This window comes from Excalfactoria chinensis, chromosome 1 (genome assembly GCF_039878825.1).
Source record: "Excalfactoria chinensis isolate bCotChi1 chromosome 1, bCotChi1.hap2, whole genome shotgun sequence".
Classification (NCBI taxonomy): domain Eukaryota; kingdom Metazoa; phylum Chordata; class Aves; order Galliformes; family Phasianidae; genus Excalfactoria; species Excalfactoria chinensis.
The window spans coordinates 54,457,573-54,484,641 of NC_092825.1; the positions used below are offsets into that span (position 1 = coordinate 54,457,573).

A 27,069-nucleotide genomic window follows, 5' to 3' on the forward strand; every position below is an offset into this window, starting at 1 on the left:
GGTGGGAATGTGTAGTGCATCTCTAATTTCATTTCCTGAAAAGTACAGAGCAAGTCACTGATTCAATATGGCTGTGTTTGCAAAAAAGTAGCTCTGTTAAACTCTTCGGTAGTGAACAGTGCTGAATTGAAAGTAGGGAGCAAGGGGAGATCTTTGTAGTTATTTCATTAGCTGTTTTTCTGTACATCCATCACCGAGGGTGAAATTTAGTCAATGCTGGAGATGATTTACTTTTTCTCAGGAAATGAGTTGGTATATTGGGTGAAATTGAAAAATTCATCTTTGCAAAGTGAAGTGTAACGTTGGATGGAAGTAAATAAATTTAAAAGAAAAGGGGGAAAGCAAAGCCAGCTAGAAACTCTTCCTGTGTGAAATAAACTGTACAGATGATGTAAACACCTCTGGCCTTATTTTTCATTTTTACTACCCTGCTTTCCAATTGTATTCTATGGAAAAAGGGAGAAGTAAGGCATTGCAGCTCAACAGAGAAATACGAGTATCCCAGAAGGTGGCACATGGTGTTGTTAAGAGACTAGGATCAAATATATATATATTTGCACATATATGTATGTATATATATAAACTATATACATATATATAAATGTGCGTAAAAGTAGTACATATTAATCTTTCCGTATTTTGACAGGTTCTTAACAGCCTTTTAGACAAACCTGAGGGCAAAAGTAGTTCTGTCCTCCAAGTTACTACAGCATCAAAGTTGCTAAGTTGCTAAGCTAAGACCTGGCTTCTTCCTTCAGCAACGGGTGGCTACCTGAGAGCTCTGTGGGAGAGTTTTGACTGTTTTTCATAGAAACGGAACCCATAAACATAGCAAAGCATGTGGGTTTCTTTATTTTGTTTTCCTTCCCCCTCCAGTTACAGGATCCTTCACAGAAAAAATTGGCAGCTGAAAATACAAAGTTAGGAATCTGTTGAGGTGGTGTTTTTGTTGCTGCACAAACACGGCCTTTTTTGGTTGTATGTATTTTTCATCTATGTCTAAATAGTATGTAGTGATTATTGCATCAGCTGTGATGCTTAGAGGAGCTCTGATCTCCATTTTTATTACGGACTACCATCATAATGTGTGTGGTGGGCAGCACATAGAGAAATTAAAAACTTGGGTGTATTGTGCATCAAAAGCCAAGCACTTCTGTGTGACTCAGTGTTCATAATGGATTTTAAAGGCCTTCAGCTTTCATTGAGCAAAATGTTGAATGGCCTTTTCCATTTGGGGTGTTGTGATGTGGAGAAAAGAAGTGTAAAAGGGAGAATCTGCTTGTAGTATGCATGGTGGATCTGACTATCATTGTCCATTGTAGCAGCAGATGTTTGAACCAGGGACACCATTAGAGGTTTTGAAATAAAGCTGAAGGACAGAATGTGTTTATTTGCTACTTGGGCAGTTTGCGTAAACATACACCGTGTGCAGTGCTTATACTTATGGCACAGAGGGGAATACATCTTATTTTGAGCTTCCTCTCCTGCTTTGTTACATACACATTTTCTTACATGTTGCCAGTCTTGTACCTGGCACCAAGCAGGACCCATGATGAGTGCAGCTGGGAAAGGCAGGGTCATGCTTCAAGTTTTTTGTGTCACTGACTGAACTTGCTTTGGCATGTTGTAAGGCTCCTACCTTGTTTGGATTTTGTTTGTTTTAAAGGAATGTGGCAAGTGCTAAATGAGTCTACAGGAAAAGTGAGACAGGCTTATGACAAAAGCAGCCCATAGAAGCTTTCTAAAGAAATGTAATCTTGTTCTTGGACATGGGAGATCATAGTTTCAAGTGCCACAAACACTTGGTTGCTGTGATGAATTGGATTTTTTGGATGCTTGATTTGAAACTGAAGATTAACTTGCAGTGGTGCTAAATGCTCATAGCCATACCTGAACTCAGTGCATACTGTTTTGATGAAGTGAAGTATAATAGCAGTGCTAAATCACCCGAAAAATCCAATTGCCATTGTCTCCAGTTGGTCATTTTAAATTACTAGGTACTTTGTGGCTTTAATCTCTGCATGGCTCACTTGAATTTTTAGGACCACTGTGGAAATTAATTCAGGTTGGTGAAGTATTTTGATTGTGCCCTAGGAGGGAATTAAACAGCTCTGTGGGAACTGAATTTGAATTGCATTTGGTAAAGGAGAAATGATACCGTGCATCAGGAAGCAATGAGAGTAACAAAACATGGTAGAGCTTCTCAGTTGAGGGAGTGCTGTGCACTGTATGTGTTGGGTAAGGCACAGCTTCTAAAGAGAAAGCTTTTGATCGCATCAAGACATTGCTATTTTTAGATTTATGACACATACGATAGTACACTGAAATAAACCTTCAGAGATGTTTCTTAATACCAGGGTGCTTTGCAAACTGTGGCGTTCAGTTTACAGACTCCGTGCATGCAATTAAACAGTGCTTGAGCACTGCATATAGGATCTGAGATTCTGTAAACTATGGACTGCTTAAATAACAGATTTCACGTGCCAAAATGCTTGGTATCCATGGACTCACTGAAACAGTTCTCATCTAAAGTCATTGCATGACAGGGCTCTGAGATTCATAGGGAGTATTGGCTGGCAAGCAGATCCTAGCAGCCAGGATCATTTGCTCAGCAGTCAACTTTGTTGTCAGTGAACTTTGTTGTTCAACTAGCTAAATATCTTGTTCTTCTCTTATGCCTGAATGACATGCAGCATATTTTGTCTCAACTTGGCAGTACAATGTTGCTTTATCAATATCTATCTAAAAGGGCATTTTCTCAGTCTGTAGTCTTGGTCTCTGTCTTAGCAGTTCATGTGTGCCTCCTGGATCATGTTGGATGTAATAATGCATACTTACCTTTAATTTCTAGACCCCAGGCATTTACTGTTGTTTCCACAGCATGTCTCACTAGGTTTCAAGAAGACCTCCTTTCTCCTCTGGGGCATCTGTTGAGCCAGCCTGCATTGCCCTTTCATTTGGAAATTTCACGTGCACCTTTGTGCTTGTTCTCATCCTTCCATTAAAGCTTTGCCATGGTTCTTCAGACACCTCCACCAGAAATAATGATGTCTTGAAGGGTGTGCCATGCCTTTAATTATTACCAGTATTCCATAGTCTGTTCAGTTTTTCCCCATGTGCCTAAACTTATAATTTTTGCAGTTTTCTTGAGGAGTTTTGGCAAGGATTTCCCCTTTGTTCTGCTAGATCAGGGCTTGGCAGAGCAGATTAAAGCTTTTAAGAGTTGTTATAGGAATAAGTTAATAATGATTTTCAGGTAATGTCAACCAACTGTGCTCAGGAAGTGGAGAAAGGTGAGAGAGAAATGTCCTTGAAGATCAGAGGAGAGATTGGCTGTGACTTAAGAATGCATCATGAGAAAGTGCCTTGTTACACAACACCAACTGTGATAATGAATGTGTAGTAGGGGCTTGGGAAAATAAGGAAGAGGGGAATGTGAAGGTGGGATTTGACCATTGCATTGCTCCATCCCTTCTTTTCGGAGAGCTGATCATCTGGAATGACAGCTGTCACCATACTTAAAAGGCAATGTCAAAGACCAGATAAGTGCAGTTCTTCAGAGTTATCTTGGTGTTAAATGCACCGTGTTGCTATCTCTGAAAACCTGTGAGCTGGTCAGAATAGCTTTAATGCCTGGAATAACTTGGAGCAGTTAGTGTGGAGCTGAGCGGTGATGGCGGGGTGTCAGGTCAGGCAGGCAGCACGTTCAGGTCTCAGCAGAGCAAAGTGATGGGCTGATGACCAACATCCTTGTGATGAATCTGGGGATTAGAGATGATAAATATCACAAAGCTTGGTCTTAGAGGCCATGTCCTGTTCCCCGGGGCACCCACGGCTAGGCTTTTCTTCCACTTGCATGATAATACAAATCTCAGAAATTGAAGGGCTAATTACTTGGTTCAGTGATAACTCTTATTTATATGTAGCCTTTTTTCCCACAGGGAGTCTAAAGTAGCTTGCAACTGCTAGCATACTGCAGTGCAGCTTGAACCAGAGGTGGGAGAGGCAGCAAGTGCACAGCAGCCTGCTGGGGAAGCTTTGGAAGAAGTTATCCAAACAAACAGTTGAGAGTTTCATTTGCCAAGGGATTCTGGATTTCCAGGCAAAGCCACCACTCTGATGTTCTATTTGAATGGTCCACAAGCAGCAAACAAGGTGGGGTCCACTCACCCACTGACCACTGATTGCTGAACGGCACTAAGGATAAGGAAAAGGCTGATGTTCTCAATGGCTTCTTTACATCTGACTGTAAAAGTCAGATCAGTTATCCTTGGGGTACTCTACCCCCTGACCTGGAAGCTTGGTACAGGGAGCAGAATAAACCCCCTCCAGTTCAGATAGAAACAGTTAGAGACCTGCTGCTGCACCTGAGGATGCTGAGGGAGCTGGCAGAGGAGACAGCCAAGCTGCTTTCCATTTTCTATCAGTGTTCCTGATCCTCCAGAGGAGTGGAGGTTTTCCACTATGACTCCCATCTACAAAAAAGTTTGTAAGGGCAATCTGGGGAACTGCAGGCCCATCGGCCTGATCTTGGTGCCAGAGGAGGTTATGGAACAGATCATCTTGACTGAGATCACATGGCCTGTGTATGACAACCAGGGGATCAGGCCCAGTTAGCATGGGTTTGTGAAATGGAAGTCCTGCTTGACCAGCCTGATCTCCTATGATCAAGTGACCCTCCTGGTGGATTAAGGAAAGGCTGTCAATGTAGTCTGTCTAGACTCCAGGAAAGCCTTTGACACCATCTCCCACAGTATTCTCCTAGAAAAGCTGGCAGCCTATGGCTTGGACCATTCTTTGCTGGGTATAGAACTGGTTGGAGGGTCGAGTGCAGGCTATGGAGGTGAATACATTTAAATCATTTAAATCCAGCTGGCAATCCATCATGTGTGGTGTTCCCCAGGGGTTGGTATTAGGGCCTGTCCTATTTAGTATCTTTGTTGATGACCTGGACAAGGGGATTGAATGTACCCTCAGTAAGCTTGCAGATGACATCAAGTTGGCTGCAAATGTGAATCTGCCCAAAGATAGGAAAGCCTTACAGAGGGATCTGCACAGGCTGGATAGCTGGGCTGAACCAAATGGGATGAAGTTAACGTGACCAAGTGCCAGGTCCCACACTTAGGCCACAACAACCCCAAGCAATGGTACAGGCTTGGGGCAGAGTAGCTGGAAGAAATGAACCTGGGGGTGTTGGTTGATGCTTGTCTGAACATGAGCCAGCACTGTGCCTGGCTGGCCAAGAAGGCTGATGGGATCCTGGCTTCTATCAGAAATAGTGTTGCCAGCAGGAGCAGCAAAGCAATCATCCCTCTATACTCAGCCCTTCTGAGGATGCACCTTGAGTGCTGTGTTCAGTCTTGGACCCCTCACTACAAGAAAGAGGTGTCCAGAGAAGGTCAACAAAGCTGTGAGGGGTCTTGAGCACAAGTCTCGTGGGGAGCAGCTGGGGTAACTGAGGTTGTTCAGTCTGGAGAAGAGGAGGCTCAAGGGAGACTTCATCATTCTCTACAACCTGTAAAGAGGTTGTGGTGAGGTGGGGGTCAGCCTCTTCTCCCACATAACTAGTGATGGGACAAGAGGGAATAGTTGTGCTTGGGGAGGTTTGGGTTGGATATTAGGAACAAATTCTTCTCCAGTAGATTTGGAATAGGCTGCCCTAGGAGTCACTATCCCTGGAGGTGTTCAAGAAATGTTTAGATGTTGTACTAAGGGACATGGTTTAGTCTGGAAATATTGGTAGTATGTGGATGGTTGGACAAATCTTAGAGGTCTTCTGCAACCCTTCTGAGTTTGTGAGTCTGGGATTCTGTGAATAACATTCTTGTGTTTATGAGACATGCAGAGAGAATGCAAAAAGAGCAGTGTCCCCTCTCCCAAGTTAATTATATAGACAGTACTAATGCTACCTATTTTTTGTTTGTTTGTTTTGTTTTGCTTGTTTGTTTTTCTTTTCATAAATACTTCTATTTTCATTGTTGTTTCCTGGAAAGCTTTGAGACTAAGCACATCAAACAATTTAAATACAATGTTTAGCCCTTGCCATGCAGTTCACTTTCTTGGCAGAGCTGGGCTTGCTGTTCCAGAGCATCTGATTACAGGATACATATTTTCAGTTTTAATTCCTTGGTGTGTCTTTTCTCAAATTACCTCCTTCCTTGCCAGCGGTGGAGGTGAGGTCCACCACAAAGTAATGACTAGCACAAGCCACATGCGTACTTCTCCCTTCTTGCTGTCTCTCAGCCCCTGCCCAGCGCCTGTGTGCCAAATGCTTGTGTGGTCTTAATAGTAGCTGAAACAAACACAGAGGTTCTCAGACCACTCTTATTTTTGTTACCTGGCTGCTGCTGGTGACATCCCACTAGCTCAATGTGTAAAGGCCTTGTATCAGACTCACAGGCTGTTGGTGGCATAGCCACAGTGCCCTGAAAAACTCCTAGCAGTTGATGCTGTGTCTGGTTAGTTCAGAACAGTGTTGCTGTGTCCTAACTGTACTTCTCTTTGTGTACGTGCTTCCTTGCTGCTTTGATTCCATATATGCAACAAATACTGACTATGAAAGCAGGGAGAGCTTTGAAAAAGAGATCAACACCATTTTATTTTATGTATGTTTGTCCTTACAATCCAACTGCTTGATTTATGGATGTGACCCTTGCAGCTGCTGGCCAATTGTGGCAGCAGACTGCACTGTGGTGCAGCAGTGAGGAGTACTCTCCTGTAAGAGGAAAGAAGGCCTTCTACAACTGAACTTTAGCACTAGGAATGGGATTTTTTTGAAGGTAGAATTGCAATTGCCAAAAATATATCTACATCTCTCTTCTAAGTGTCTTCCAAGAATACAAGTGAGAAGCTAGCAACTTACCATACCAACCTCCTTCCAGTTCTTGACAGTGTAAGGCAAACCCTTTGGCTTTGTTCAGTAAAAGATGGCAGAAAGCTTTCAGAAGCTGGTCTCTGCAGCCAGTTCTGCCAACTTGTGATGCACATTTCATTGATGCCAGTCTAAATCTGCATCCTGTGCTGTGTATCCCAAACGCTCTGGGGATGAAATTAGTGTGATCACTGTGGCCTGTTCTCGTGTGAAGTATCGAAGCCACTGTCCTCTTTTATGCTTACTAAATGAATCCTTAGGAAAAAAAATCTTGAATTTGAAAGAGTGAAAAATCCTTTGTTCTTAGAAGTGTAATATCACCAATCCAGGTATGTGATGACTGCAGGCAGAAGAAGGCTGGCTAAGCAGTACTTCTACAAGAAGGAATAAGATGGACTCAGTGAATGTTAGGTGTGTAGGACATAGCTCCCTGGCTGCTCTACACAACACTTGTTTAATCTTGTTCTGCTAGGTGCTAGCAGCTTTTGGCAGTGTGCAGTGATTAGTGCTCTGTGTCTTTCTGCGCTGCTCCTCTGTGTATCCTGGGGCTAGGATTAGGTTACAGCCCCGAAGCAGCACAGTTGTCTGCATTGACTGAGAGGTGAGTAGGAAGGGCAAAGTGGTGTTGATGGACTGAAATGTCTTCTGTGTTTGTTTCCCTTCTCTGGAGGAGGGATGACATTATTTTCATTTGTAGTCTCTCTGTCCCTGACCTAAACATGTGGTATCCGATTTCCTTCCCCGGCAGGTGACCTGGAAAATGAGGACTGGTGTCTGGGTTCAGAACTGACTCCAGCAGCAATAAAGACTGAGCCAGCGTTGTGCGAGACGTCAGGCCTTACTCCCTCTGTCAGTCTCACTGTCACTGCCACGTCGCTGGACGGGGAACACGCTGAGCTGCATACTGATGCCCTGGTACTTGCAGACTTTCTCTTCTCCTCTTTCTGTAATTAGATAAAGATTCTCCTAGACCACTGTCTCCTCTGTGCCAAAGGTGTCAATTCAGGTTTCTCATCATAGTCTCCGCTTTAACATTTTCTAATGCTTGCCGGTATCCCACTGTTGCTGTAGAGTTTGTTTCAAAACTCATATCTGCATCTTTATGTCTTAGTGGTTGGATGAGGTTTTCTTTTATGACAAACAATGCAAAAGCCTGGAGCTGATGCTTCTAAAAATTGTTTAAACAGTCTCAAGTGAACCAGGCACAGCTGAAGTGTCTCATTTGTACTGTGGAGACTCTAACAAGCTAAGAGTCTTCCATAATGACTTGCTTTAGTGCTGCTGTGTGCTGTGCTGTGTGTGTGCTGTGCTGCTCATTCCCCTAATCAGAATGAGACTCCATGACTGAAGTTTTTCTTTTTGCCTGCTAAATCACTTTTTGCCAGGTCTATCAAGCTCTGACACTTCGAGGTGCTGCTGCTTCCATACCTACTTGCTGAGTAAGAACAATTTACGATGCCTTTCTGCCCACACCTGGAGCAGCCAGTGGGCATTCGTGAGAGCTTGGTTTGACTGTGGTTGAGTTCAGGAGTTTGAATAATAGCAGTTCCCTCTCAGTGGAGGAAGTACTGTGACAGTTCTCAGTCAATGGTGCAATGGTGTCTGGGGTGCAGTTGCTTCAGGTGGAGCTAGGCCATGTTGAAAATGAACATTCCCTCTTGGATGGGGATCAGAAATATGTGCAACAGAAACTGCTTTGTGAGAAACTGGGAAAACTAAAAAACATTACTTTCCCATAGTTCTCTTGTAGTCTGATTGTACTGTCCTCAGTAAGTGGTCCCATCACAGCTTGGGATGCTGTGATACTACAGAGAGCATCTTGGAACTAACTGGTGGCTCATTACTATTGCACAAATTAGTTACACTGTTTTTTGGGGAGAGATTTTGGCCAAATTGAGCATGTTGAGGTGCCAGACTAACTTCCTCAAGCCTGGAATTGTATAATTCAGGCAGAATGGACAGCAACTTGGCAGCCTGGTGAACCAGTCCTGTCAACAAGCAAGTCAGATGTCTTCCAAACATCATTCAGCCACAGCCATCTCTATTACAGTTCCTCTGCACGGTGAAAAAAACTTGGGCTCAATAACACAGTGCTCAGCGAGTGGCACTTCAATCTCACTTCCAGATGGCAGTGGTCTCAAATGGGGTCTCCCTGCTGCCAGGAGCATTGCTGTCTCTGCTCCAACCAGCTATGTAGTCCAGCAGATCCTAGTGGCAGCTCTGTTGCTAAGAGAAGTAATTTGAGTGGGTTGCTTGCTAGCTTTCAGTCTGAAATGTCATCTCTGAGGCATAATCTTTTATTTAACTAAATATAGTAATAAAAAAAGCCACAGCAGGAATAGTCAGGGCAGCATTTTCTGTAGCCTGGCTGGGCAGCATTTTCTGTAGCCTGGCTAAGCAGAACTGTGTGAAGCAGTTAAAGCTTTACCTGCAGCAGAGAAGGAGAGGGAAATCTCTCTGTTTATGGAGTATTCATCCTTGCATCCTTCAACTAAGATCTGAAGATGTGTGCTTTGGGTTTTCATGCTCTTAATTTATCTTTTCTAGATGAAACCACTGAGCCAGAAAGCTCTTCCAGAGATTAAATTGGAGCCTCATGAAGTGGATCAGTTTCTGAACCTCTCTTCTAAAGAAGGTCTGTTAATTACCTACCCAGTATGCAAAGGAAATGACCAGAATGCACAATGAGTGTACTTTACCCTGATGAAATATTTGGCTTCGTTGTTTGCAGCATTTATGCTGAAGCTGTTGCCTTCTAGGGATTTGAATCAGACTGTTAAAAAGCCAATCTTTCTGACCTGTTTATGTGGATTTTTTTTAAATGTGTTTTTGTCTTGCTCATCACAAAGAAAATTATCCCTATTTTGTCTATGACATGTTAACAGTTGCAGCTGCTGGAGGGAGCTTGAATCCTTAACGTAACAAGATTATTTAGATTAGAAGAGATCTTAGAAGTGAAGATTTCTCCTCTAGCCTAAGATAGGACTTAACAAGGCATAGAAAATAAGTATGAGTGGAAACTTCGCTAATTGAAATCTCTTTGCCTTAAGCTGCAAAAGAAAGCATGTGAGTTTATATGAAATTATGTTACAGAAGCATCTGATTTTAGTGTATTTGTTTCAGTTCAGGTTTGATAACCACCAGGGTCCCTTTGTGCTATATAAATTAAGCAGTAGGAAGAGTGACGATCCCTTCCCTTAGTGTAAAACACAGCTTTATGGCACTTAATCGACTGACCTAAGAAAAGTTTGAAAGGGCCGAATGTTTTGGCTGAAATTTAAGAAGAAAACTACATCTCAGTTAGGAACACTTCATATTCTGTTAGTGAACTCATTTATGTAGATAAATAGAACTGCTCTAGGAAGGGACGCAGCTGGCTTAGCAGGTGGAACAAAGGGAGTTTATATCTTAATCTAAAATGTACATGAAATTGCTTGACTTGTGAGATTAAGGACCTTACTGTCCTACAAGAGTAAGCAACTGCTAGAATTAAGATGCTAGCCCAAAAGAGCTTGTGCATAATAACCTCTTTTGTTACTCTTTTTCTTCCTTCATCCACCACCACTTGATCTTTTCAATTCAAATTTGTAAAACCTAGAAGAATCCAGCCCTATATCTTCCAATTTAATTCCTGTAAATATATATATAAAGGAAAAAAAAAAAAAAAAAAGCGGATGTTAAAAGCAGCCATAATTCAGTTGTTCATGTAATCTGAGTAGGTGAGACGTTGTACTCTTTCTCTTGATCCGGTCCCATTTGGTCATAAGCAGCACTTGGCTTGCCAGTTGTAGCACAGGTTCTCTTGGCTGCCAATGCAGTGCAAGTTTGCTTATGGCTGTGGATAACACAGCGTTGAGAGAAGTTCCTGAGGTTGTTCCTTTTGCTGCTCCTAGTCCACTAAAGCCTTCACTGTCAAGTGGTTGTCTTTACCAGCCAGTTGTGTCAGACCAGATCCTTAGGGGATATAATTTCTCTTTCCTTAACATATTACATGAACATTATCTTCTCTTGAAAGGTATTGGCAATGTGTTAAATCCATAGCAAAGCTGGGAAAGACTGTTGTTTTTGGAGAGAAAGCATGCCGGCTCAGAACCCTCTCTGTTAATGTGGTTTCTCAAGCAGGGTATTTATGCTGGAGGCTTATACTTAAATCTCAAGGCTTCTGGAGAAGTGGATGTGTAGGCAGAAATGACTGGAGTAGATGAGCATAGTTTTGTCTGTTGGACCTAAAGATAGCTGCTGTGTTTCATTCTTCCATGAGGCCTGCATGCTCTGAAGGTCTTCCAAGTTGCCACATTTGCCTGATCCATCATTTAGCACTGGGTCTGAGTGCTGGAAACTGGATGGTGCCTGTATCAGTGGCTCTGGTAAAGGCTTATGTTAGCACCTCCAACCCTTACGTTGTATTTCTCTCTTACCATGCAGCAGTTGATCCTCTGCATTTGCCTCCAACCCCTCCCAGCAGTCATGGCAGCGACTCTGAGGGAGGGCAGAGCCCTGCTAGATCTCTCCCTCCTTCAAGCCCAATCCAGCTGCAAGCCGCAGCTAAAGTGGCGTCACGCACAGCTTCAGCACTCTCCAATTCCCCTCTCCTGACTGCACCACATGTAAGTTGAGCTGTTTTTTTTAACATCTGTCAGTTGTTTTTTTGTGTTTTTTTGTGTTTTTTTTTTTTTTGTGGGTTTTGTTTTGTTTTGCTTTTCTTTTTTTTCTTTTTCTTTTTTTTTTTTTGCTTTTTTTTTTTGCTTTTAAATTACTGTTCTTGCCATACATTTCCTAATTTCTCTTGTTCTTTGGATGAACCCAGCTCTGATCAAAACTGTATATCCAGTAATCCTTGCTCATTTATATAGCCTGTTCCCATAGGGAATGACGTGTGCCTCTCTAAACTGAGGCAGGGCTGAGAGCTGTTATAAGATTTCTTCCAGTCTGGATTGTGTTTTATGTTAGGGCCCAACCCTGCTGGGTTAATTTGTCCCTAATACATCTACGTCTGTCCTTTTGTTGCTATGTCTTGGAAATCAAGTGGTGATTTTTAGGGAGGGATTTTCAGCACTGCTTCTCAATTGTTTTTTAACCTGCTTGAGCCAAGAGAAGCTTTACTGGTGGTCTCAGTGTGTTCAGAGCTGGGCTGAAAGCATCTAAAATGGAAGCTATCTAAAAGATCTTCAACCTTCATTCCTTCCAATTGTAAGAGACTGCTGAGTTAGTATGCAAAATCCCTGTTTCCAAACACCTTTTCTCTGGGGCTGTGTGCACTTAGTGGTACATTTCATTTCTGTGACACTTGCAGAAATTGCAGGGGACTGGCCCACTCATCCTGACAGAGGAGGAGAAGAGGACACTGATAGCAGAGGGGTACCCAATCCCTACCAAACTGCCCCTGACAAAAGCAGAGGAGAAAGTGCTGAAGAAAATCCGCAGAAAAATAAAGAACAAGGTAAATAATGTTTATTTAGCATCTCTGCTGGTAATTCCTACTTAGCCTTCATTTAAAAATGTTGCAGTGTTTCAGTAGCAATGACCTGTAGTACTGCTGAATGCTGTAAGATGTCTTTTAACAAAGTATTTTTCTTTGTACCTAAACACATCCATCACGCTGTGACAGCGCCTCTCTGTTTAGCTATTTACCTGAACACATGAACAATGGAGTATTTAGCAAGCAGGGTATCAAATTGCTGTTGCCTGGCTCCATTTTAAAAACTGTTCGATTTTTTCCCTTATGCTACCCATAGACTTATGTGTTCTTTCCACAGTGTCAAAGGTGTTCTTTTCCACTGTTTCATGCTTTAAAGTCTGACTTTGCATTTCCTTGCCCTAGTCTTCTGATCTCTGAATTCCTCAGTTTTTAAATGAATAGTTGACAGCAAGGCTGTGAAGTCTTCTGTTGAAGTCCTGCAAGTCTTCTCTTTCTTCCCAGATGGCAAAGAGCTAGTGGAGGAAATCATTTCTTTCAGACTTAGCCACTTGCTCATTCTGGAGTATATTAGCACACCTTTGAAGACTGATGAATTCTGTTACTGGTTTTGCAGACAGAGGTGTAAATTTGCACACACTGAATTGAAATGTGGTCTAATTTGTTTCCCCCCCCCCCCAAATTGTAAAGTTTCCTTGTGCATTTTATCATGCATGTTATTTGAGACATTTGTATTGGGAGGAATTGCTAGAGGCCTTTTGGTCGAACTCCTTGCTCTGAAAGCAGGGTAAGCTTAGATCAAGTTACTAAATGGCTTGTCCAGTTGTGTTTTGCTGTTTGAGTGATGGGTCCCCAGCTTCTCTGGGCAGCCTGTTAACATATGAGGCTCCTTTTCTGGTTAAAAAATAAAATACAATCTTAATGTTTAATTGGAATTTCCTTTGATGCAGCTTGTATTTGATGTTCTTGTCACTTTGCTGTATACCTCTGAGAAGGCTGACTTAATCTTTGCTACAGCAACAGGATTGCCTCCTTACCTTTCTCTTTCTAAATCTGAACAAACCCAGATTTCTTTGCCTCAGCTGATAAACCATGTGCTCCAGCATAATCATCGCAGCAGAGGCTGCCCTCCGGACTTGCTCCAATATGTCTGAAGTATTTATTTAAAAGTCTCAAACTTCACATGGTTCTCAACTGTGGTCTTGCGGGTGCTGATTAGATGGGAAGATATAATTCTCTTGACCTACTGGCTACACTCTTATAACATTGATTGGCTTTGATTGATGGTTTTGTTTTGCTATGGGGGCATATTGCTGATTTATGTTTGACTGTCTATCAGAATCCCCAAGTCTTTTTCTGCAAAACTGCTTTCCAGTGTATGCATGGGTTTTTCTTTGACCAAAAGCAAGACTTTCTCCTGGAATTGTCTTTTAGTATCTGTGCTAGGATATTCTCTGCAGATGAATCTCATTTGCTTTTTAAGGTTAGTTCTGTAAGAGCAGAAAGTGATCTTTTTTCTACTACTCAGAGGAGCTGTCTTGCTTCAGGATGTGGAAATGGACCAAGTCATTGCTTAGCTTGCCAAGAATAGGAATGAGAACAACTCTGAAGCTTGGATATAATAATGTCAGGGCTTTTTACTAGTTTATTAATTCATCTCTGCTGGGTTTTTTTTGTTGTTGTTTTTTTTTTTTTCTTTTCAAATATTCGGTGTTTTTCTTCCCTTTTCCTTAGATCTCTGCCCAGGAAAGCAGAAGAAAAAAGAAAGAATACATGGACAGTCTGGAAAAAAAGTAAGCCAGCCCTCTTCCTGTTTCAAATGGGCCAATAGCACTGGTTGCTGAAATGGGAAGGGATCCAGCTGTTGATGCTGGGACTGTTTTGTGCACAAAGTGCCAGCTGCCATCTCGTGGTTGTGACTGAGAAAAGGCCCTTCTTTAGTCTGGTTGTGCATTTGCTGAGGTGCTGCATACATGACTATGCCTGCCACCAACACATAACTAATGTGCTGGCAAAGACATTAAACCTTAGGTAAAACTATCATCTATCATCTACTATTAACTTTCCACTCAGGCAAACGTGCTAGTCTAGTGGATAGGCACTGCCCATGGATTAGTGGGGTTAGGGTGAATATAGTCAGTCTTCTGGTGCAGATGTAGACAGAAATAGGAAGCAAGTGAGCCAAGACTTCCTGGGAGAATAAGCAGGGCTCAGAGAAAGAACATGTGTCCAATTGCCTTCCTTTAGCAAGAAAAGGCCTACCCCTCAGTTAGTGATTTATATCCCAGATTAATCTTTCTTGTAAGAAAGAAGTGTTCTGGTATTTTTCTTATCCGCTTCACCAGATGGATCTGCTAAAACCCATGTACCATTTTTTGTGATACCCTCGAGGTAATTTCCTCTAGTTCAAATCACGTTATGGATGAGCCTTGATTTCTCAGCTGAATATGCTGAAATTCCAGCTTATTTGTACAGATATGAAAGTATTTCCCTTTCCCTTTCCACGTAGCTCTTCAGGGTGGTCATACATATCTTATAGGAATCCCATTTTTTATTTTGACTTCTTGTGTAGCAAGACATATGATAATATGCTTTAGTTTAGACGGGCTTCCTGGGACAGTGAAGAAGTGAGTACTCTCTTGGAAATGAATCTTCTGGATGATTAGCCTCTGTAAACATGAAAGTCAAGGCTCTGATTTCAGAAGCATAGAATTTGTTGAATTAGTTAGCGTGGTACCTAAGAATAAAATGCACACATACAGCATTCTTGCACAAAATAATTGCTAACAACATAATCAGAGCATATTCAGTGATATTTAAAGTATCCATTTTGTAGTCTGTTGCACAGAGAAAATCATAGCAGGGTCTTCCTTAGTGCTATTTCAAAGAGTAAAAAGTCATTACAGACCACCCTGAATAAACCGGACCTATTGGGGTATAGATGAGTACTGTAGGCAGATGTTCTATAGTTAGTAGTATCTACTGCAATGCCAACCACACCATGAAGCAGAATTAAATATTATGAATGAATTTAGTTGGTGTAGCTTTTTCATGAGATGATGTAGGCAAAATGATAGAGCTCTCTGTGAAAGTAAATTTGGGTTGTTTTACAAGTATTTGAATGTAAAAAACAGTCATTTATTGATCTTTCCTTGTGTTGTCTCCAGAGTTGAGAACTGTTCAAATGAAAACAGTGAGCTACGTAAGAAGGTGGAAGTCCTGGAAAGTACTAACAGGTATGGTATGAAGGAAATAAAGAAAAATTAAATAGAAAATAGATGGAGCATGACAGTAAAAAAGGAAAATCCAGAAATTAGAAGACATCAGTTGAAATGTGAAGAACAGCTGCATCTGATTTGGTTAATGTCAAAGAAAGATGATGGAGAGCAGTTATTGTGACTGTGCAGTGCGATGTAAGACATAGGGGCTTTGATGTCAGCTCTTAAACTGTCTCCTCAGCCTGTGGTGTGTTTGCCTTTTATTACTCTTTGTGTTCTTCTTTTGCCCAAGGAAACCCGATTAAGTGTTGGTAACAAACAAAAAACTGCAGCCCAACTCTCCACATTGACCTTTGTCAGTGAAAGTCTGCTCTGACAGGAGGCCTTGATGTGGACCATGACACTTCGAGAACTTAGTTGCTTAGTTGCTCTGAGTCAGTTTTAGTTTATTCTGGACTGCTAGATATCACTGCAATTGTTGTACACTGTTCTGATCATCTGGCACACCATTAATATCTTTCATTTTAGGAGATGCAACTTCCTTTGTAAGGATAATCAGCTTCTCATTTCTTCATTTCTGAAGAAAGAGGTGTCTCAGTGGTAACTTTTTCAAAAGATGTATAGCAGAAAACTATCTATAGCTGAGGTTTGAGTTGAATATTAGCCAAGAGGCGTTTGAAATGATAATTGAATACTGCCACTGAACATGAGGGTAGCAGCGAAGTGTGGGAGAAAGCTGGATTTTATACATAAGACCCACAGTCATGAAAAATGGCCCTAAAGGTTGTCTGGCAGCCAATGTATTGCTAATTGAGTGGCATGTGTTGTTTCTAATCTCTGGATCCAATCTCTGATTTCATGGAGTGAGACCCTCTAGCACTATAATTTGCTAGAGAGTGTCTCCCACACACTGCTCATGCATACAGACATCTGCTGCTTGTTTGAAGGGAGCCAAGCCATTTCTGTCCCTCCTGTATCTTCCTGCAGGGTTTTACATAAAACAGCCAGGAGCTGTTCTGTAGGTGTTGGATAGGGTTGACTCTCTTAGAATCTGTTCTAGGAGGTGCTGAAACCAGCTGCTATAAAGAAGAGTGCAGCTGTGAGTGACCACTGAGGGACAACCTGTTGTCAAGCCTTTAATTTTCTCCTCTGTTGGTCTAAATTTGGTTGATGTTTTATATCTATTGAGCTGGTGAAGGTACGGACATGAGAACTGCTTTGTTAATATTTTTCAGTTTTTTAGGCAGGGTCTTTAGCATCATCTTTGTTATTTTATTATCTTAGTTCCATAATGCTAACTGCTTTACACATATTTAGCTGTCCATGTGATATCCCTCACACTCAGAACATACGATGAGTTGTATTGTGTTTACTTTCCTATGCAAGAGCACCGATACTGATTTGCAGTGTCTTGGAGAGAAGCAATTGTTCCTGATCCTCTGCACAAAAATTCTTGTATCTCACGGTAATGCTGATTTGGGTATTTAGATACAAACCACACCTAAAAACTGCTAAGGCTGCAAACTTGAGAAATTTGTAACAGTTCCTGCTTTCATCAAGCCTGAATCATGTCACACCAAACTATGGTGCTTTCTTTCCTTTTCATTTGGATTGCTTTATTTTGCTTTTAAGATCTCACCCCCAAAAGCCACTTTCTTTCTTTTAATATGTGGCTGTGTTAACTTGTTCATAGAATGGTTCCAGACCTTTTCTTAATGTACGTCATCTGCTTTCTACAATGAATTCAGAATGACTGGTTTCCTTGTTGGTAGAGAGCCTTGATGTGTCATTCAGAAGCTATGCAAACGTTTCAGCATCCTATGACTGGTGCTTCCATCTCATACTTAGGTGGGGATCAAAGCTCATAAAGAAGTGATGGTCAACTTGTGCAGTGTCGGTTTATTCTTAGATGCCCAAATTTAAACACTTAGGACCTTGTTTTTCTAAGTTCCTAGCACATGGCCATGCTCATATGCAACTTATTCAGTATACACAAAGCATGGACCCAGTTGACTTCAGCTACAGCTTTGAGCATTTAGTGCAATAAAAAAATGAAGACTTCTTTTAAGGTTTCATTTAAAAGTAGATCTACAAGCATTATAGCCGCTTTTTATTTGCAGAAAATCGGAAGACTTGAAAAAGACAACAGGAAAATAACACTGATTACATGCGAAAATCCTCATGCATTCAGTGTGGATGAAGTCAAAGTTGTACTGTTTTTTATTTTATTATTTATTTTGTTGGAAAATTGGGCTGTAGTTGCTCACTTAAAGGTTTATGCTCCTGTATGTGCAGTCATTGTTGTGTTTTTATAGCCTGGCTGGAGTTGAAAGGAGCTGACAGGCAATTCCCTAAATATACAGCTATTAAACACCAGAGTTTTCCTTCTGTATCTGCAACCAGTTTTTCAGAGCATGTTGTTATTCTATATATAGAACAAATTTTGCACAGATACATACCTAGGACTTCAGGGAAGCCCTACTTACATTTCGAAGTCTGGTTCCAAACCATGGAAGCACTGCAATTTCTTCTGCTAAAACTGTAGCATGAAAAATGTTGGAATAACCTTCCCTGAGAGACTGCCTTACCCTGAAATCCTGGATCTGAAAAGACTTGATGTAAAAGGTGCAAATGTGGTCCAAAAAAATGGCATTCAAAAGTATCTTCTTTGCCTTTCATATGTCTTAAAAGGCAAGGCAGGAGTCTGGGGATCAAGATCCAGGGGAGTTTTTAATTCTCATTAATGTGAGTGGGTGTCTGCAGCGTTTCTGTCTTCTTCAGTATTAGAATGCTAGCATATGTTCCCTCTCCTAATTTAAGTGACTCAATCTCTTACAAGAAACCCATCCAAGTTCCTAAGGAGTTTTCCTAAAACTACAGACATGTTATTACATGTGTGTCTGTCATGTCTTGTAGCCACAAGTGAGCCAGGATCAAATTGGCTTTGGGGCACTGCTGTCTTAGAAAGGTGTGAAAAAAAGCTGGCATCAAGACTTGAACTGACTTGTCTCTGTTGCCAAGAAGGCTTGATCCATTCATCCGGTGACTCTGGGACTTCACAGAAACTGCCGTTAGTGTAGGCTTTGATTGTGCTCCATGGCACCAGTGTTGTCTGGCTGGAAGCCATGGCTATTTGGGCTTAAAGATGGTATTGAAACACCAGGTACTGTGTGTGTGTGATATGCAGGAAGTACCTTTGTTTTCCGCTTCTATCAAATCTGTATTTGTAAATGTATTGATGGCCACTTTTCTTTTGGTAGAAAGAAATAGGTAGAAATAGCAATTAGCATGTGGTTGAGAGTGTAAATATTGTTGAGACTCATGAATAATGCATGCAAGTAGCTGCTAGAGTTGCTCTGGTGAAGTAGTGACTAGTGAGCTGATCAGATATCCATTCTGACAAGCATCTCAAAGGCAGCGGCTTTATAAATACGTTTGGGATGTTTTTGCAGTGCTCCTGCTCCTGCTTAAACTGTTGTAACTCCCAGTCAAATTCAATTGCGTATCAGTCTGACCCACCAAGGGTTTATCAGCACCAAAACTGCCAGACTTCACTGGTTTACATGGCTGTTCCTTTGAGGCTGATAAGCCTGCTTTACCAAGTCTTTTTTCAAGAAGCAGAGGATCTGGATTTAAGTTATGATGAGACATCTTGCACTTCATACCACCTTCATAACAGCTGACAAAGGTTGGCAGCCCTGGAGCAAATCCTTGTTTTTTAAACGTCAGGACAGTGTTTCTATGCTGAAGTGTCTTTGGTGAAAAAAATACTGGGTTTTCGTGTTTTTAATTCAAGTGAGAAAATTAGTGGATTTGTTTGTTTTACTTTAGAGTATTGTGGTCTTTCAGTGAAAACCTTACATTTATAGGACAGGCAGAGGAGTAACGTGTGTGTAAAGCTGGAAGAAAAGAGAACATTTTTTTCTCCTTTTTAAATCAAAGTTCAGTTTTGTTCCTCAGAATACTGCATTGAGGAATACTATATTGAGGAAGCCTCCCAGATGATCAGGTTCTGCAGTGACACATTTCCTCTGCTGACTGAAAACATCACTGGAAGCAAAGGGGAAGTCTTGACTTGTTCCTTACTCTGGTAGTGAAAAGTGTCTTGAAGAGAATTTTGTGAATGCACACGTGAGAATAAGACATCACGGGCAGAGTGGATTTGCTGGGAGTGCTGGAAAAGAAAGCAGGAGTCTTCAGTTACTTTACAGCTTTCCTATGAGGTGCTTCTCTTGGCAGGGAAAAGCGTGAAAGCACGTTCACACTTCCTACGGGGGTGACCCTCTAATTGAATATTACTGGGAAATGTGTCAGACACAGTGAAAATAATCCCTGTAGGTACAAAGCCCCTTATGCGTGCTGCTTTGGGATTGCATTTTTTCTTGCTGGGATTTAGCCACTGGCAGTATGTTTCAGTAAGAGCATTCTTGGTCTTTCTACTGGTATCTAGTGGGGGACATCTTGGTATAAGCTAAGGCCTTGTTCTTCAGAGCAGAGAGCTGCTCCAGAGAACTGACTGCTCCTTAGCCTTCTCTTCTTAGTCTAGATCATTCTTGCAGTCATCCAGTAGCAATGAAGGCAGCTTGCGCATGGGAAGGATCTCTTCACCTTGGAATCCAGTCTTCCAGCATTTCCTATTCAAATAGAAAAAGAGTGCGCCCATTTTGATGAAGGCAGAGTAAACTGCCATCGTTTCATATCTGAGCAAATAAAGTTGCTTCTTGCTCTCATGTAAGCTCTTGCTCCTAGCTTGAGAAATACCTCTGTAGCCTGTCATATCCAGCCACTGAGTCTGTGTCTGCTGAGAAGATAACAAGCTCTGTTCAAGTGACATGGGAGAGAAAGACCTTTTATGTGAATGTAGTTGGTCAGAAAGGTGAGAGATGAATCTTATTCTATGAATACCTGCAAAACTATACTTTTCAAAATGAACATTTTGGAATCAGTGCTCTGGGCCCACTCTTCCCAGCAGGCTGTTTAAGTGGGACTCAAAATGGCAGAGATGAGCAAATTTACATGTTCTCTCTATTGATATTCTCACCAACCATTAGCTGTTTTCTCACTGATGCCTCCACAAAAAGTGGCAAGAGTGATCAACATTTCAAGTTTGCAGCCCCCAAACTGAGGAGGAGGAGGAGAGCTCCTTCCTTCTCATGCCACACTGCTCTTCTCTGTCAAACCCAATGACTCAGGCCTGTAATGGACTTGGGAGGAGTGGGGGATTTAGTCTTCCATAATAGCACAAAAATGGCAGGGCTAAAAAGGCATTGCTGTGTTACATGGCATATGGTGGGAATACTGTATGTAATGTGTACTGTGCCATAGAATTAGATATCTTCTGTATGTAAATCTGTGTGATCCCTGAGCAATGAAGTGGGTAGGAGGGAGAGACTGGCAAGAGATGTTAGCAGGTAGAAGGGTGTTAGAACGGTCTTATTGACATGATGGATGTTGTTTTCATCTCTTAATTTGTCTGTGGTTTGTGACAGTAAATGAAGGACTCAATTAGACACACCAATTTATTCTTTTTAATACTGAGCTGCAGAATAAACTGTGTTCTCAAGAGCGTGCAATACATCCTTCCTTAATAAGCTGGAAAGGATCTGCTGGCCCAGATAAATCTGTGCTGTGAGCATGCCTTGTGCTCATTTCAGAATGCATCCCTGAAGTCCTTGAATGCATTAAACTCTAATTAGCAATGATCACTGATGATTAAAAAAAAAGTCTATAATAATAGGCAGACAAGTGTATATTGAGTCTTGAAGGCACCTCTGGGTCTGTCCTACAATTAGCTTTTAGCAGGTTTGATCTTAAAATAATCCTTCTATTTTCTCTGACCTCCTAACCTTGCCTCTTGTTCTAGCATTTGACGTCATGGTCTCCAAAATTGAGTTTTATGGTGGTTACCCTCAGAAATAGTGAGGCTTACGTAAGAAGCAAAAAGTAGAATTGGAAACCAACAGCAAAGTCAATGTCTTGATGCAACATTGCATGATATTTGACTCTACTGAGGACAGGTGTTTGGGTTATTCCTTCTCTGTTAGAAAGCTTGAATGAAAACAAAATAGAAACTGTTGTGAAAACTCAATGGCAATTATTCTTTGGGATTATTTCACAGTTAAATGATAATATCCTGACTGTAGCCAATGATGATGCTATAGCAAAAGAAAACCAGCAAGTGAAGCACAAGAATACCCTCCTGGTCCACAACAGTTGATTTAAACCAGAAGAGAATTACCATTGTGGTTGTTACCTCTGAAAGGCACGGTCAGAGTAGCTGCTTCAAGCAACTGTAGTTTCTACAAACTCCTGGAAGATCTAGCATGCAGCAATGATGTACTTTATGCAGCAAACGAATTTATGGAGAATTAAGTCTGTGCTTTAAATCCCTTTCTTTAAAAATGGTCCAATTCACTGTACAGCACATTTTCAGAAGAAGGGCGTAGAAGTATACTTCTACCACCAGTAACAGCAATGCAAGTTTGCTTTTGCACCATTTCAAGTAACTGTGGAACTCCTCCTCAATTAATGATGCAGAGCCAGGACTGTATAAGCAGTCACTCACGTGCACAGAGGGCAATTCCTGTTGTTCACACACATACCAGAATTTCCTAAAGAAAGACTGAAAATAGTTTTTTATTTCTAAGAGCTGTCTGAATAAGATAAAGAAGTCGTTGTTTGGGGATGTCAGCTTGGGGAAAGGCAAAAGATCTTTTAGGAAGATCCATTGCTAACCCATGCAAGAATTTTGTAAAAATTAGTCTCATTCCTTACTTCTGATTTCAAGGGTAGGACTTCAGTTATCTGTATCTTATTGTAACTGCTAAGTGTATGATTGCCATGTGTAGAATCTGAAGTACAAACAAGTAGATCAGGACATCTGATGCTCACATCTGTTGTCTTTGCTTTCCAGAACGCTTCTGCAGCAGCTGCAGAGACTCCAGGCCATGGTTGCTGGGAAGGTGTCCCGTTCGTGTAAGGCAGCTAGCACACAGACAGGGACCTGTCTTATGGTGAGTACTTTGTAAAGCCAGGGATTGTAGAGGAGTGAAGTTCACTTTCAGCTGCTCAAAAGCGCAGCCCCTCTTCTGCTAAGCCCCTCACTTACAAATTCTCAGGTTGAGAAATTTCTCTTGATAGTTTAATACTTCATTCTGAGGGAGGTGAGACTTCTGACTGATGAAGGCAAGGCATTAAATTCTGTAGGAGACCATGCCTGTGTTTTTAATGGGCTGCTGCAGTGCTGAAGCAGCTCTGCTCCTCTGGGTGACCTGTTTTATTATTTGCTACATTTTTTTTAATGTTAGAAGTGTTATCTAGAGCTGTAAAATGAAAATGATGGTGCCCCTATTTTCAGATTTTAGATACCAGTAAAAATAAACTTTAAAATCCGAATAAAAATACGACTAAGGCTGTAAATCTACATCTGTTCTATTTCAGGAATGTCTGTCAGGATAAGAAAAGGGTTAGAATGAAGCTCTTCCTCCCTTACAGCCAGCCAACAAGCTTCTTTTAAGCTAGTGCTATAAATTGATGGAGATTATATTCAAGGCCTTTGCTTTTCTCATTGGCTGCCAGCCTCTCTGTCACTTTTAAGCAAGACTGGGGCCTGCAGCAGAAATAACCTTGGAAATTCCCAACAGTATCTGTGTAACACACATGCCAGTTGTGTCTGCTTTTCAGCTTTGGGAAGAAATAAGGCAAGAGGCCAAAACAATGTCAGACACTGAAAACAAACTCCAGCATTAAAGTGCCGAATTTGTTCTTGTATATGTGCCTTTGCTAAGAGATGCTGTAGGTAGTGACAAAAATAGCCTCAAGTCACTTGTTTTGATAAGGTATCAGATCTGCTTTGAGTCAGTTCTTTGTTTTGATGCAGACGTGGCACTGAGGGACCTGGTTTAGCAGGCATGGTGGGGATGGGCTGATGGTTGGACGAGATGATCCTAGTGGTCTTTTCCAGCCTTTATGATTACCTAACCTCTCTCTCCTTTTCCCTCTGCCAGATGGTGGTGCTGTGCTTTGCAGTTGTTTTTGGCAGCTTCTCTCAGAGCTATGGACCATATCCTTCTGCTACAAAGATGGTGTTGCCCAGGCAGCATTCCTCACCAGAGTCCTACACAGACTCCATTGGTAAGTGACCACCACCATCATCTCTTGCTTCTTGCTTAATTGGTTGTTTTTTCCCCCCATTCCCATAGCCCTCCCCAAGTGCCTCTTGCTCTTCTGCTACTTAGATGGTCGAACCTTGATATACTTGTGGTTTTCAGGTGATATCTTGGCAAGCTATGCTGATGGCAGCAGACTTAATAAAGATTTGCAAAGCCCTTCCCCACCAATTTGCTTTATACTTCAGTTTAAAGCCTTTATGTTTCTGTTTGAAGAACTAGAGGTAGTAGTCTGTAAAAGGTAGCGGGAGAGCTTCATTTCTGCTCCTTACCACATATTCGTACTGTCAGTAAGTACAACTATCAGCTGCTGTTTCTTTTGCCAGTGTTATCTGAGTGTCTAAGGACTTAATGGGAAGCTTAGTATTACATATCAGTTAAGAAGTGGTTGGATTAAACCTGTATTATTAAAGTGATTACTTCATTTTGCTCTTGTTCCGTGAAGAGTTCAGAACTTTTTTGATCCCCACCTGGACCTGCAGTGTTTTCCCACAGCTATCAAACTACCAATTAATCGTGATGAAAAGACCTTTGCAGCTCTAGTTCTGCTCTGATGGTTTCCATTTCCTGAGATGACCAGGGCTGCACTCTTTGACCTGCCTGTTTCTCATCACAGTTTTCCCTTCTCTCTTTGCATCCAGTGAGGTCACGGAGTCTGCTAATTTATGAAGAGTCTCACCAACTGGAGGAGTCGTCAAGCCCGATCTCATCTGCAGATCGAAACGACAGGCATGCAGACATCCCCAAGTATGCAGCGCTAGCTCTGGAAGCTGTGCCAGTGATGCAGAGAGATGATATCATGGAGTTCACAATAGCCAATGAGACACGGCTAGAGAAATCAGTGCTGCTGGGCCTACAGCAGCATAGGTGAGTGCATGTGGACTGCTTGTGAGCGAAACAGGTGTTTGAAGTCTCTGTTGTGGAGGCCATTAGTAAGATTGTGCTATTCTGGGCACTGTGCAACTTGAAGTTGGTCTCTGTCCGAGGAGCTTATAGGCAAAGATACTGTCACCCTCTTTTGGAGAAGCGGTTGCAATAATACTTTAACAAAGCTACTGAACTCAGTGCTAGCCCCTGTAAGCCTGTTAGTTTTGCCTCCTCCACTTCTTTAAGCACTTATGTGCATGTCCCCTAAAGGAGGAAGTTTTTGCCATTCGAGTGGAAGTGTGAGGCTGTGACTCACAGGGCTTTGTAAGAAGTTAGGGTGTGAAGAGCTTAAACTTCCCACAGCAGCAATCTTACTAATGCATGCTGTGGAAAGTTAGCAGGATTTGACTTAGAAAACAAACCCGTCAGGTTATTTGAACTGCTTAATGTGAAATTCTTTCATAATTTATTTTTTTATATCATGAGTTTATATTTGGGTCCTCTGCAAAGAAAGGTTCACTGGTTAAATAATATGAGTGCATTTTTTCTTCCACTGTACCTTTGATTGTCCTGCCACTGTTCTGTTGCCTCAGGTCTTGGTCTCTGCTAACAAGCAGTAGCAAATACACTGAACAGTTGGACTGTGTTTAGAAGAATGTTTTTCAGAGATCTAAGTTGAGCAATGTCACTCCAAGAGTGCCTTCTGAACACTTGTATCAGAGTTATACCAGGGCCAAAGAGATGACTAATTCAGTGTGTTATCATATTCCAACTGACAAGTGCCTGTTAAAATACTGAGTGCCTTTTTTTGCATTAGCCAATTTGAACAGGATGTGCACTTTTAAATATGACTGTTAGTGTCAACTAACAACCTTTGTTGTTGCTTTTTATCCCCTACAGAGTCAACTCTGAAATAGAAGGAAATGAAACACTGAAGATAATTGAAATAGATAGAAGAGTCAATGCCACCTCTTAAAAATAAAAAGCCTTTTTTCTTGACTTCCCTCTTTCCCAAATATTTTCAACCAAAGTCCCCCTGACTTGTCATCCTCAGTGAACCAAAGCACAAAAGAGGGAGTTGACCTAATTCTGCATTGACTGGTGAGACTGTGACTGCAGATGGAATCTCTTGTCTTGTGACTCCTTTCTTTACTTCACACAATCCCGGTGTTTCCTTTTATTTCTTTCCTGTCTGGTAATACAAGGGCAGGGTTGAATTGTGATTGCAGATGATACCAGCAGTGTGCTGATGATTGAGCTCTATACATGTATCAGTGCTTGCATATATATATCATCATCTGTGCGTAAAGTCATTGGGTAGAAGAGTGGAATATGCAAAACTTATGGGAGCAGGTGGCTGATGGGTTTCTTGGGAGAAGGTAACAAAGAGAATAGAAGAGACATCATGATGCTGCTCAAGCTTTAGTCACAGTTCCTTGCCCACCAGTTTGTAGCATTTGAGCCTTCTTGGGAGGAATGAGAAGCATATGCTTCATCTGCCTTTGAAAGCACAAGAACGGGCCTCAATACTATTTTGTTAACAGCACAGGCAGGAGAGGTATGGACAATGACAGTGCTGAATCATCCTCCCCTACATCTTTCTCTCTTCTCCTCACCAGTGCCTAAGCCATTTAGTGGAACAGGTTTTGCATTGGAAGCAAATGTGGTAGGTGTCCCTACCGCTTCTACCCCTATGGAATTCAAGCAAAGATCCATCACTGTCTTGTCACACTGTCACACAAATGGAGTAATCTAACAGATTCTGTTTAGAAAGCAGGTTTTGTTAACTTCAGGCAGTGTTTTGGGTGGATGTTCCTTAGTCTGCTTAAGGCTAATCTGTTTAGTTCAGATCAGTTCCTTCCCAACAAACTAAATCAATGTTATGTCTTAAACCAGAAGTGCCTCCTGGGAGGACCATATGGATTTTATTTATTGGCTTCTAGTTGCATTGATGGAATTTCTCATGTAGACCAAGTCTTGTGTTTCCTTTTCCTTTTTTTTTTTTTTTTTTTTTTTTTTTTTTTTTTTTTTTTTTTTTTTTTTTCCCATCTTCCTGTTACTGTTGTAAATAGTATTTATTAGCTTTGCAAGATTTTGTTCAAGGAGTTATATTGGATTAACCTTCCCTAACCCTGCAAGTGATCTTGGCAAGCTCTGAAATTGAACATAGAAATATCATGGAGCATTCCCTCCCTCTAAGCTTGAATTGCCCTAAAATAGTCATAGGCCTCCTCTTCTTCATGTGTCCTTTTCCAGAGATGAGATCTTAGACCAACTGTTTAGCCAAATAAGGTGCATGCAATTCAGGCCTGGAGGTGGTTAGGTGCTGTTTTAACGTATGACAAGGCAGTCTCTGACCTGAAGAGTTGGTATGTAGGCAGCAAAGCAAAAAGGAATGAGGCAGGCACGTAGATGGGTGAGGTGACTGGCCCGAAATGTAGTGGAAAAACTAAGAACCATATTCAAATCTGATCCTAGTTCAGTCCACTTTTTACTTTGCCGTGTTTCCTTCCTCTCCCATGCAGCTGT

At 41.6% G+C, this 27,069-nt stretch overlaps 1 protein-coding gene across 2 annotated transcripts in view; it reads left to right on the forward strand.

Moving 5' to 3' along the window:
- CREB3L2 (cAMP responsive element binding protein 3 like 2) overlaps positions 1 to 26,400 on the forward strand; it is a 72,829-nt gene extending 46,429 nt beyond the window's left edge. Inside the window, exons 3-12 of one of the 2 annotated variants that reach the window (XM_072343307.1) lie at positions 7,620 to 7,786; positions 9,419 to 9,506; positions 11,297 to 11,478; positions 12,165 to 12,311; positions 14,022 to 14,080; positions 15,455 to 15,523; positions 22,419 to 22,518; positions 23,512 to 23,638; positions 24,315 to 24,540; positions 25,441 to 26,400. In XM_072343307.1, coding sequence (XP_072199408.1) covers positions 7,620 to 7,786; positions 9,419 to 9,506; positions 11,297 to 11,478; positions 12,165 to 12,311; positions 14,022 to 14,080; positions 15,455 to 15,523; positions 22,419 to 22,518; positions 23,512 to 23,638; positions 24,315 to 24,540; positions 25,441 to 25,516 — 1,241 coding nt within the window. In that variant the 3' untranslated portion in view covers positions 25,517 to 26,400. The remainder of the gene's footprint in view (positions 1 to 7,619; positions 7,787 to 9,418; positions 9,507 to 11,296; positions 11,479 to 12,164; positions 12,312 to 14,021; positions 14,081 to 15,454; positions 15,524 to 22,418; positions 22,519 to 23,511; positions 23,639 to 24,314; positions 24,541 to 25,440) is intronic. The other variant, XM_072343315.1, reaches the window with a different exon arrangement.
- The last annotated feature ends 669 nt before the right edge of the window (positions 26,401 to 27,069 follow it).